The 13,363-nt window shown below is 37.2% G+C and overlaps 2 protein-coding genes across 2 annotated transcripts; one reads left to right on the top strand and one right to left on the bottom strand.

Moving 5' to 3' along the window:
* Nucleotides 1-262: 262 nt before the first annotated feature.
* On the top strand, nucleotides 263-7,985 carry LOC131936336 (E3 ubiquitin-protein ligase MIB2). The gene is made up of 3 exons (XM_059293271.1): nucleotides 263-547; nucleotides 2,625-2,796; nucleotides 7,305-7,985. Exons 1-3 carry the CDS (start codon nucleotides 337-339, stop codon nucleotides 7,306-7,308), a joined length of 387 nt encoding a protein of 128 aa, XP_059149254.1. The 5' UTR covers nucleotides 263-336; the 3' UTR covers nucleotides 7,309-7,985.
* LOC131936315 (E3 ubiquitin-protein ligase mind-bomb-like) lies at nucleotides 7,288-11,488 on the bottom strand (the record flags this gene model as incomplete). The annotated part of the gene is made up of 4 exons (XM_059293242.1): nucleotides 7,288-7,674; nucleotides 8,471-8,563; nucleotides 10,900-11,106; nucleotides 11,403-11,488. Coding segments are annotated over 4 exons (746 nt in total), but the record flags the coding sequence as incomplete, so codon positions are not given.
* Between the last annotated feature and the right edge of the window lie 1,875 nt (nucleotides 11,489-13,363).

Here is a 13,363-nt window from a genome sequence, read left to right as displayed (position 1 = left end):
CAGACGCATCCTCCCCACCCCCCGCTTTGTGATTCTACTGTCACAAGTGACAGTTGACAAGAATGACATCAGCATTTATAAGGTATCGGATAACACAAGATGATACATCAATTAATATAATTGATCGACTATTAACGAACTGCACTATTGATATTATAATCTGGTAGATAATGATTTAAAAATAAGGATGATCTGCTATGTTTAGAACATGATAAAGTGAGGCAGCTCTAATTGTTCAGGCATTTTGTTTGCAAGGAAGCAATCAAGTACATTAAGTATCCCTTGCAGAAGTTATTACTCTTTGATTTTCGCAATTGTCCTATCCGAAAAAATCTAATGGAGGTTGGTCTACGTGTCGTCCGTGGACCGGACTGGAATTATGGGGACCAAGATGGCGGTGAGGGTCATGTTGGGACTGTGGTCAAGGTGGACGGAGCCTCGTCTGCTGGGTGTGTGGATGTGCTGTGGGACTCTGGAACCAAGAAGACCTACAGAGTGGGACACGAGAGCGCCTTTGATCTGCTGGTGTACGACAACTCGCAGTGTGGTGAGTTTAATTCCATGTAGTACAGAATTCTAAAAAATAAAAAAGTGTAATTTAAAGTAATATAGACTTTTAAAAAATTCAAAATAGTACTTAATTTTTAACATTAAATACTAACTAAATTTACAATATTTAAACTATTCAATACGAACTGTTTAAAGTCACTTTTGTATTGTAAATATATTTCATTATAGTTTAGGATAATGTATTCTTTAAAATCGGTTTTAAATCTTGGTCAACTTCAGCTATTTCAAAAATTAATGACATTTTATCAAATGCTGTTGCAATTTTTAATAACGAGTTTTGTATTGTACGAAGTGCAGAGTAAATATTGATTTAAAATTAAATTAAATTTTGAACAGTTTTGCACTGCAAAAGAAATGACAATTTATGAATAAAGGGATTAGTTTATTCTTATTTCAATATTTAAATTGAATAATTAATCGTTAATTAGTGTTAATGTTTCTTGATGAGAGAATAAATACCTAAAATATATTTTAAATGTGTATATTGGGAATTCAGCACATTGTTTTAATTAGAACTATTACAATATTACTTCATCTCAGTGGCGTAGCAAGGTCGGGTGTCACCCGGTGCGGCACTTAATGGTGTCAACCCCCCCCCCCCCCCCCCCGAGGCGTTGCGACCCTTCCTGGGGACAAACTTTCAATTTTCGATTTGCACCCCCACCCCTAAAACTTCCGATTAGCACCCCCCCCCCCCCCTCAAACTTTTGATTTGCACCTCTTAAAAGACTATTTAACACTCGAATTAATGACTTAATTAAGTGGAATTATCATTTTTCTCTATATATTTTGCTGTATTTTGCCTTGGTGTCACCCCCCCCCCCTAACTGGTGTCACCCGGTGCGGTCCGCACCCCCCCCCCCCTCGCTACGCATATGATTCATCTATAGTGTGATGAGGGGATCAAACCCATTCGTTTTTACCGTCAATGTACAATAAATATAAACTGCCTACTGCAATGCTCAAAGACAGATTTCTATATTTTTAGTACCATTTCTAAAGGGACCGTTAAAAAAAAATGTCCAAACAAATCTCTGTTTTTTACCTATAGGGCTGGTAAGTAGGTCACCAACCAGTTCTACGGCTCAATAAAATCTGCATGAGCCATAGAACTGTTTATTGACCTACTAACCAGCCCTATACGAAGGTATCTCTAACGCTCTGTTTCACTTCCTGGTACGTAGGCCTGGATAACATATATCTGATAACATGTGATGACTTAAGCGATATGGTACTGAAAAAAGATATTGGTATAACCTGATTTTCATGCATAAAAAAAAACTGTTCCATCCTGTTTAATTGCCTTATGTAATGAGGCAAATAATTTGAAAACTGTAACATATAATTCCTTTACAAACTATTAACCGTTTTTATTTTACCTCCCCTGCTCAATCTTCACCACCACCAGGGGCGTAGCGACGGGGGGGGGGGGGGGGGCGGGGGGTGCGGACCGTACCGGGTGACACCATTTAGGGGGGTGACACCAAGACAAAAAAATAGCAAAATATATAGAGAAAAATGATAATTCCACTTAATTAAGTGATTAATTCGAGTGTTAAATAGTCTTTTAAGAGGTGCAAATCGAAAGTTTGAGGGGGGGGGGGGGTGTGCAAATCAAAAGTTTGAAGGGTGGGGGTGCAAATGGAAAATCGAAAGTTCGTCCCCGGGAAGGGTCGCTACGCCTCTGGGGGTGCCGCACCGGGTGCTACGCCACTGACCACCACCCATCCCTAAAATCACTCTAAACCTCGGCGTATCACCCCATAAAAATAGCAATTCTTTTTAAATCGCGATTTCTTTCTAAATTATTTACAACATTGGGTATAAAATAATGATTAATTTAAAAAGTACATTTTGATTATTCGGTATCTGCGTGACTTTTTAAAATGTAAAACTGTGTCGTCACAGTTTCTGAAACGTCCAGCACCACTCTACACACATGGTTACTACAGTCAGACCCCGCCCTCGGCACCATCTTCATGTGTGTATAGACTACACCAATTCCCCCCCCCCCCCAAAAAAAAAAAAACACCACCCCAACCTTTTTGTTCCAGGAGTCAGACACCGTGGCATCAACTGTGACGTGTGCCAGACCGAGGTCATCGTTGGTCTACGCTGGAAATGTAACGACTGCATCAACTTTGACCTCTGCACCCAATGTTACATGACGGACAAACACGACGTTACTCACACTTATCAAAGGTTCTACAGCCCGCGTTCTGATGGGTGAGTGTTGTATTTTACGTACAACACAGCTTCAGTCATAGAACTAAATAATGTCACAGCTATTGAAATGGCAACAGCTTTGGAAATAGCCTTAAGACACAGCTGCAGATTTAGCTAGAAACATAGCCGCAGCATTCACAGCAGCCATAGCTACAATCAAGGAACGGAGTGGTCTAGCGGTAGAGAGCTGGACTGCTAATCCAGATTCAAGTCAGTAGACCGTCCCTGAGTCAACCCAACTCTGATGGGTACCTAACTCACGTTAGGGAAAGTAAAGGCGGCTGGGCATAGTGCTGACCACACTATCTCTTCATATGCCGAGGTCACAGAAACAAGTGAATTCTACTTCATTTGCCCTATAGACCGTCAGGTTTGAAAGGGAACTTTACTACTTTAGCTACAATCACAGCCACAGACATAAACATAAACATATGCACAGCCATAGGCACAGAATTTTGCACAGGAGCAGAAAATAGGTAAAGACATGGTCACAGGCTTTGCATAGACGTGTACGTGTACGTGTACGTGTACGTGTACGTGTACGTGTACGTGTACGTGTACGTGTACGTGTACGTGTACGTGTACGTGTACGTGTACGTGTACGTGTACGTGTACGTGTACGTGTACGTGTACGTGTACGTGTACGTGTACGTGTACGTGTACGTGTACGTGTACGTGTACGTGTACGTGTACGTGTACGTGTACGTGTACGTGTACGTGTACGTGTTCGTGTACGTGTACGTGTACGTGTACGTGTACGTGTACGTGTACGTGTACGTGTACGTGTTCGTGTACGTGTACGTGTACGTGTACGACCTAGTATTATTATAATAAAATTTGTTGTTTGTACTTTAATCATCAGCGTGGACGTGGGAAAACGAAGTGACATCAAGGAAAAAAAAAGGGCCATGGGGATATTCGTGGGGGCGAGTGTGTGTCGAGGTTGTGACTGGAGGTGGAGCGATCAGGACGGTGAGTGGGGGCGTTGTATGACGCACGTGTTTGAAAATTACATGATTGTAAAATTTGATGCTTGTGTTTTGAAAATATTATATAAAACTTAAATAAGTAGTTCTCAAATAGGAGTAGGATGAAATAAAAACGTAGCATTAAAACTCCGTGAACGTATTGATCAAGAGTCTATCAGGATAATTAATGTCGGATTAAGATGAAGTATGTTATAGGTAAATAGTCTAGTCTATCTAGTTGATGAGTCTTAAATCGACGCGATTGCTCGAATATAATGATTATGGTTAATTATTTTTCCCATCTAAAAGAAATATAGAAAATCGTCCAATAATTTAACAGTTTTTTCCCTTTATCGTGGCATACATTTTGACTTGCTCTGCTTTCCGAGCGTCGGACCGGATTAGGTTCATGCGCCAGAATGCTTTGCTAAGTACATTAAAACAGTTTGCCTATAACATGGATAATTACAAACACATAACAAAAAATGTAGTATTTACATAAACCAAAGCACGTCACGAGATTTAAGAAAATTAAAAAAAACGTCACGTGTACTTCTAATGGCTTTTAATTTGTTAAACCAAAACTGCATTGATGTTAAAAGTTTCAGGATAAGCCACACAGCAGCTATCATTTTTATTACCTAATGTTTTATAAATAGGTGTATACCGGTGATTTGCAGGGGGTGCTGGGACGGAGGGGGTCGTGGTAAAAATCAGCAATTGGGGAGGAGTCTTTCCTCAGCAGTGTAACAGTCAAGTGGCCCTCGACGTCAACATTCTCCTACAGAGTGGGGCGGTCAGGTGCTGTAGACCTCAGGTGCAGCAAAGCGTCAATTAGTGGCAGTTACTACAAGGAGCACCTGCTAGTACTAGGTACCTGTCTTCAGAGCTTCTTCCAGGCATTTCCCCCCCCCCCCCCCGAAAAAATTCTACCGCCCCCCCCCCCGTACGTACGAAATGAAATTTATATAATTTATATAGAAAATATATACTCTTAACAGTGTCCGCCCCCGCCCCCCCAAAGAAAGTCTACCGCCCCCCCCCCCCCCGAAAATTTCAAGTGCCCCCCGGAGAAAAAAGTCTGGAAGAAACACTGCCAGTTTTATTTGCGCTTGTGTTCATCCTCTCCTGCACAGTTGATCAGGATAGTTGCTTGATCCCGTACAAGGTTTTATAACACTGTATTTTTTTTAAAAAGTCCCGAGTTCGAACCTCTTGAAAGTTGAGTCTCGATATCTGGGGACATCAACACATCTCGGAAAGAAAACTGCTGCAAAATCAAACAACTACTGCATTGTAGTTTGTTCTTGGTTGGACAAATGTTATGGAAGCAAATCCAGAAAGAAATGCAGGCTGAAATCGGAGTCAATGGGACATGTGTCACAAATGATCAGAAACAATTCAATTATTTCTTATGAAGAAAATAATCCTCTTTAGACCTAGCCATCCATTGGGCAGATGGCGTTCACGTGCAGGAAAAACTTTAAAACATACGATATATCTAACGTAGTATTAAAATTTGATTTTAGTATTTTAGCAACACTAATTATTGACATATTTTTTACTTGCAACAGCAAATGCTGCTAATTGTATGGCTAGTCTAATATTACCGTGTAATATCTTTATATATTAAAACTTATCAATGTAGATTGATTTATTTGTCAGTCTTATTTTAACACTTTTATTTTCAGTTTAAAATAATTATATCAACATTGTTTAAATATGTACAAACACAAAGTTTAACAATGCCAACTCAAATGTGACACAAAGATTGATGTTGCGATACCTCAGTGATAGTTGTTTTTCTCATAGTGTCTTTCAAGAGTAGAATAGAAAATATATAAGTGATTATCTTTGCTTAACTACTGGATTTGATGGAAGACCATTGTTGTTCTGGGGGTAACACAATTTTGTATTCGGTTGTAGATTTTTCGATGAGGCCACCAGGGCAGTGAAGCGTGTTATTGGTGTTCAAATGTTTATGATTTTAAAATGTGTGACTTGTGTTCGGGATAAGAGAGGGGCGAGAGGACTCGGTAGGCACGGTGCCTAACACGCCGAGTTGGTTTTGGGGAGGCAGAGATTCGTATCCTTGCAGTGACGGTGTTTATATTTGTAGGGTGTATGACTCTAAACAAAAAGGGGGAGGGAGATTGGACGTAGATGTCTAAAACTAAAATGTGCAGGCACGGAGAGAGAGTGTGAGAGAGTGGCCTCCCCTTGAAAATGGTGTGCTAGCGTTAAAACAAGTGTGTGAACTAAGGGATGTATGAACGAACGTAGTGTAGCGTCAACACAGTGTACCTAATCATCAGTGTTTTTCTTCGCGTCAATGTTTTTCTTGAAGTTAGGGTAAATTATACTTCAATGTTACAGATTCACTTTGTGGATTTTTTTTTATTGTTACACCTGGCCCTAAGGAGCCAAATATACTTAGAAAGCCGGTTGTAACAATTTATATACATATATCAACAATAGTCATGTTTGTAATTGGCGTATGGGCAGTGGCGTAGCGAGGTCGGGTGTTACCCGGTGCGGCACTTAACTTAATGGTGTCACCCCCAGAGGCGTAGCGACCCTTCCCGGGGACAAACTTTAAAATTTTCGATTTGCACCCCCCCCCCCTTAAACTTTTCATTTGCACCCCCCCCTTAAACTTTCGATTTGCACCCCCACCACCTCAAATCTTTCTCTATATATTTTGCTATTTTTTGCTTTGGTGTCACCCCCTAAATGGTGTAACCCGGTGCTATCAAAATTTGTTGCGATACGTTTGTAGTCAATTTGATACAACAGGTTTAGTGCGTGCAATGATGAAATAAAGTGTGGTGTAATAAAGTTTCTAATGGATAGCATAATATTTTTTACGAAGGAAAGTACCTAAAATTGTGTTGCTTGTGTCTTTAGTTAAAACCTCAGAAATTGTAACTCAAGTGCCTGTTACTTCAGTTACGTTACAAGCCGACACACGATATTTATTTCGCTTGTTTAAATTAAACGATTTAATTTTTGTTGTTGATTGGTTAATTATTAGACACAAAAGATAATACATTATCTTAGGAAAAAGTAGATGAATATTAAAATGAGAAAATTAGGAGGCTTACATGGCTGCGTCATGTCTGATACATGTAAAAGTTGTGTCATCGGATGTAAGTAATAGAGTGTCACAGCTGATTAAAAATATATAAACTTTTCTAATGATACATTTTATAAAATAACAGTCTAAGGTAGGTTATTATGTTGAGTTACATGGAGATAAATAACAAAAAATAATACTATGTAAACGTGCTATCTTCTAAATGGTACTAAACTATTGAGTAAACAATGGTTTAAATGTATGCTGCATGTTATTTTAAAGCACAAATAATTGTAATGTGGTTTATTTAAGTCAAAAAGTAAAATCTGAACTTGTAATATATATCTTACACTTTTTAAAAATAAAAATGAATAAGAAATGCTCTATTGTGTTGTATTTGGTTTGTATAACAAATGAAAGTTCTAAATTGTATTACATATGGTATGGACTTTTATTGTTTGCAGGTAGCTGCATCTACGCGACGAAAGTTCTGATTCGCCTCTCGATGGGACTGCGACAGATGGGACAGTTGTCAATGACAGCAGCGCACGTGCCACAGCAGGTCAGGTGACCACACGGCACGAACGTGATGACAGCCTCACTGTCCATGCAGATCGTACACGGCTGTCTCTCCACCTGTATTGCAGAAGGACTGTCACTGCTACAATTATCCTGAAGTACAGCCTGTGTCAAAGATTCAACGCTTTCAAACTGCTCGCCAGTCTCTGCTAGTCTTTTCTCTAAAGTTTTCTTGACCAAATTCTCCGGGATGTTAAGGTCAAGCACTTGTTTGACAATGTCATCTTTCATCATATCTGCCAGCTTGTTCTCCAACTGATCAGAAATAACAATAACAACTTTGATAAGAAATATAATGGAGTATTTTGTACATGTTTATGGACATTAGGTTAGTGGTTTCTTGTAAAGGATTGAGGTGTGTATGGGCATCGGATAGACTATTTCCTCTTTAGCGACGGAGGAATACATACAGAGTTTCTTCCAGACATCTCCGAAAGGGAGGGGGTGGAGTCCCTCCGAAGAAAGTCTACTGCCCTCCCCCGGATGAAATTGAATTTATATTGAAAATATATACTTTTAAGAGTGTCCGCCCCCTACCTCCCCGGAAAATTTAGTCCGCCGGCACCCACAAATTTCAAGCGTCCCTACCCCCCCCCCCCCGGAGAAAAAAGTCTAGAAGAAACATTGAGTACATACCATAAAAAGTCTTTTTGTATATGTCTTTTTGAGTGTCTAGTTATGTGTGTCTCGTTATGTGTGTCTCATTAGTCAAGTTTGAGTGTCTCGTTAAGTATCTCGTTATGTGTCTTTTTATATGTGTCGAATTACGTTATGTGTATATTTATGTGCGTCTAGTTATGTGAGTTCTATGTATCCTGTTACGTGTGTCTCGTTATATGTGTGTCGTATGTAAGTCGAAGAAAAAGATAGTTTATCAAATAAACATAAAATAATGGTTCAATTTTTTTTTTAAAAGTCATTTTTAAAATTATAAAAACTATGAATGTTAAAGTTTTCTTTTTGTAAAATAAAAAGAATAATTTTTATTTGACTTTACTCTAATGTGTAAATCAGTTGCCATTATAAAAAAAGAACAGAAATTAAAACTTACTTTCACTAGAGCCAGGGGATTAAACGTCCTTTTCTCCCTGTCTTCATAGACGACTACTGCGTTTTCGTTTTCGTCTACGTCACACACCGTTCCCTTTTTTTTTTATGTACTGCAATAGACGATGTTCAGATGACTTCTGACTACTACGCTTTATCGGGTCGCATCCGAGCATGGACCATCGGTCCAAATTAAGAGGCGGGCCCAACATGCACGATTAAGAAATGCACACTGTATTGTTTAATTTCCAACAGTGTGTCTCAAATAAGAGGATACCTTATTTTACCTGTGCCTCGATTAGAACGCTTCGATTAATATAACCACACCACAAACAGAGTAATAAAATTTACAAACAAGATAGATTTTAATTAGTCAAATTAACCAAACAAAGAAAGATACATACAAATAGATTAACATAATACCTTCTCCACCTCCACACTCCAGCCACCATGAGTCACCTGATACTTTTTTTACTTTCTCGTATATACGAAGTATAGAGAAAGTATTGTAATCGTGCACAAAAATCACTTGAAATTTTAACAATTTTCACCGTATTACACATCAGTCCTTCATCACATCCGAAGTATAGAGGACTTATTTTAATCGGGCAAAAATTATCAATCCAGATTTATCAAAATTAAGAGGTTTTATGCGTAATCCAGTCTGAAAAACTGGGCTTTGCAATTCTGTCCGTATGTCTGTGTGTCTGTCTGTCTGTCTGTCTGTCCGTGTGTAAACACGATAACTTGAGTACCGTTACAGCTAGGTTGATGAAATTTCATATATAAGTATTTTATCAAAATCGTAGATCCGTATCAACTTTTGAGCGATTTCCGATAACCGGAAGTGGTACTTTTTCTACTTTGAATTTTTCAAAAGCCTATAACTTGAGTACTATTTCAGATAGACAAATGAAGTTTCACATGTGAGTAAAAGATCTAATTCTCTACCTTCTGTTAAATTTTGAGTAATTTTCGTTGACCGGAAGTAGTAATTTACGCTACTTCACATTTCTCAAAAAACTAATGTAAATTTTTAAAGTACTAATAATATTGGTGTATATGGTGTTCACTTGGTGTGCAATTCTTTTGTCTACGAGATTTTATTCTATTTTTAAAACTTTAAGTATTTAAAATGGATTAAAAATCGTGTCTATAGCCCGAGTTCCCATCCCCTGTTGTTTTATATATGAATATTCGAGAAAGTTTAGTGGAGATTACTCCCGGTTTATTTATGTATGTCTAGTTATGATATATGTGTATTTTTATGTGTGTCTAGTTATGCAACTTGTATGTATCCTGCTATGTGTGTCTCGTTATATGTGTGTCGTATGTAAGACGAGGAGAAAGATAGTTTATCAACTAAGATCTAGAGCTCTGGGAGCCAAACCGTGTATTGATGAAATCGCACCCTCCTTGGTGCCGCCCATTAAAAATTATAATTTTCTTTTTCGAAAAATCTTCTCGGGAGTAATCTTATTAACTCACCAAAGTTTCATGGCGATCGCACGAAACGATGTCATACCGAAATCGACTTTTTTTACTACAGTATATAGAGAATAATCGAATCGCGCACTGCCGGGGCATCATCTCTGGGATTTGAAATTTACTTTTTCACAGGATCCTCCCCAGAAGTATTTGCAACAGCTTTCCAAAGTTCCATGGCGATGTGATGCTACGTGAAGTAATTCATAAAAGACAAAACACACAAACACACACATATTACTTCATGTATATATATATGTCTATCTCTCTATCAGTCTATCTGTCTATCTCTCTATCAGTCTATCTGTCGATCTGTCTATCTATCTATCTGTCTATCTGTCTATCTGTCTATCTGTCTATCTGTCTATCTGTCTATCTGTCTATCTGTCTATCTGTCTATCTGTCTATCTGTCTATCTGTCTATCTGTCTATCTGTCTATCTGTCTATCTGTCTATCTGTCTATCTGTCTATCTGTCTATCTGTCTATCTGTCTATCTGGCTATCTGTCTATCCTATCTGTCTATCCTATCTGTCAATTCTATCTGTCTATCCTATCAGTCTATCCTATCTGTCTATCCTATCTGTCTATCCTATCTGTCCATCCGTTCCTCCGTCCGTACATCCATCCGTCCGTCCGTCTGTCCGTCTGTCCAGGGCGTCACCTCTGGGAATTTGAATGGTTTTTTTTAGCCTGTCCTTGTACAGTCTTCGCAGGTAGAAGAGACATATGTATATATATATATATATATATATATATATATATATATATATATATATATATATATATATATATATATATATATATATAAATATAAATATATATATATATATATATATATATATATATATATATATATATATATATATTATATTTATATTTATATATTTATATATATACATATGTTTTTATATATTTTAAACTATATATCTCAGCAATATTCTCTAACCTTAGCCATTCCATCATTCCAGCCTCCGTGATCTTGTTGTAAAGCTTTCATGCTCTCAGCGTCCTTGTTACAGATGACTGTGTCACCTACATCAAAACGTTTACATTTGTCTAGAGCATTAGGATTAAAGCGCCATTTCTGCTTATCATCAAAGATGACATGTACATCCCCGGCTCCGTCTTCGTCTATTTCCTGGACTGTTCCTTTCTTACCGATATACTGCAAAACACACAACAATCATATGTGTATATATATATATATATATATATATATATATATATATATATATATATATATATATATATATATATATATATATATATATATATATATATATATATATATATATATATATATATATATATATATATATATATATATATATATATTAAAAGTGTTTTAATAAATAAGTCAAATTTTTTTATTATTATTTAATTGATTATATCACCAATTTTTTAGAAAGCTGTTTTAATTATTGGAGTGTATTAAAAATGTTTTCTAACCTTCGCCATTCCATCATTCCAGCCTCCGTGACCTTGTTGTAAAACTATCAGTCTCTTAGCATCCTTGTTACAGATGACTGTGTCACCTACATCAAGACGTTTACATTTATCTAGAGCATCAGGATTATAGAACTATTTCCGCATGTCATCAAAAACAACACGAACATCTCCGTTTTTGTCTATTTCCAAGACTGTTCCCTTCTTGTGAATATACTGCAAAACACACACACACACTTATATATATATATATATATATATATATATATATATATATATATATATATATATATATATATATATATATATATATATATATATATATATATATATATATATATATATATATATATATATATATATATGATATTTTTTGAGGTGGTAGGAGAATGCCTAGAGGTGTCACAAAAAACTCGCTATGTCCAGGAAAAATCTGGAAATGGGTTTAAACTGACCAGTCGTATTTCCCAATATAATCTTTGTATTTTATGGGAAAAACAGTGTGAAATTTCAACAAAGATTTCAGGGTACTTACCCTCTGTACATCAGGCTAATATTTGGCGAGTTTTTTGTGACACCCTTATGAGTTCTCCTACCACCTCAAAAAATATCAATGGGGGTCTTCTAGCAAAAGTTTTTTTTCGTAATATAGCCCACATAAGGCACCGGTCAGTTGAGTCAGTTTTGAACCACTCTACTTCAACTTGTCGGCCAACCGGCTCTCGTGTTCTATCACCCCAAGACAGACTCATGTCATGAATGTTTGTTGCAGAAACCTTCTCGGAAGTATTATCATCAAAGTTTTATTGCACTCAGATAAACAATGTCGAATTGCATCCGAGATTAATTTTTTCAACTTCCCAATGTTTCATGGAGATATAATAAAAAGTATATTAATGCATATAAGACAAACACACACACACACACACATATATATATTTATATATATATATATATATATATATATATATATATATATATATATATATATATATATATATATAATACTAGCGTACCCGTCCCCGCGCGTTGCCGCGGGGATAGAAAAAAGTCTGACGAAATATATTAGAAGGATTTCACCAATGCATTATCAATCATATGTTCTTAGACGCATCACCTTGTTTTCTAAAACTGTGTTATTTAAATGTAAACAATGCCTGCGCTTGGATAATAATTATCGGGACACGGGTTTTCCTACAATACCGCATGAAAACCTTGAGTGTACATTAATCACTCACCGAAATAATGAGGTAGATCACACTTCGGTGACCACCCATGTGTCAGGGACGTAGAGGGGCGCTCTCAGGAGCCCCCCACCCCCCGATTACACTACCGCATAGGCGCAGCGTACGCCCCTGGCTCCTTAAAATTAACATGCGCCATCGTGCTCATAGGATACCCAGCGTGCCAAATAGCATCCTGTGAACAATGATGCAGATTTCGTCATTCGCTAAAGTAACACAAATGAACAGGATTTTTTTCTCTAACACGTAAAAAATTATTTGATGTGTTTTAAACATTAGTGTGACTGATGCAATATGGTCTATTATTAGATGTTCGATCTCAGTTTCTGATTGGATCGTCTAATAATAGATGCTTATTGCATCATTCGCAAAGTGACCAAACTCTACAGAAGGTTCCTAATATTCAAAAATTTATTTTTTCATCTTTCGCAAGGTGACGAAACTGTACAGAAGGATTTCCTTGCGTTACAAAGTTATTTTTAGAAGCCTGTTGTAGTTTTACCGCTTAATATAGTAGTACCCGTTACTCGCTATGCAGGACGCTCGATTAACGGATGCCAAGTGCCAACATATTTGCTCTAAAACTTTGGGCGCCAAACCGTGTTTTAACGAAAATTGTACCCTATATGGCGCCGCCCATAAGAAACTTTAGTTTTCCTTTTCGCAGAAATATTCTCGGGAGTATTCTCATCTACTCCTTAAAGTTTCATGGCACTCGGA

Source organism: Physella acuta, unplaced genomic scaffold (genome assembly GCF_028476545.2).
Source record: "Physella acuta isolate Inbredline_101_S28 unplaced genomic scaffold, ASM2847654v3 ptg000175l, whole genome shotgun sequence".
NCBI lineage: Eukaryota > Metazoa > Mollusca > Gastropoda > Physidae > Physella > Physella acuta.
The sequence above is the reverse complement of the archived record's forward strand: the minus strand, read 5'-3'. Positions and strand labels throughout refer to the sequence as shown.

Coding starts and splice junctions, on each gene's coding strand:
- LOC131936336 (XM_059293271.1), top strand. CDS start 337: ATGGAGGTTGGTCTACGTGTCGTCCGTGGACCGGACTGGAATTATGGG. Junction 548..2,624: donor GTACGACAACTCGCAGTGTG/GTGAGTTTAATT, acceptor TTTTTGTTCCAG/GAGTCAGACACCGTGGCATC.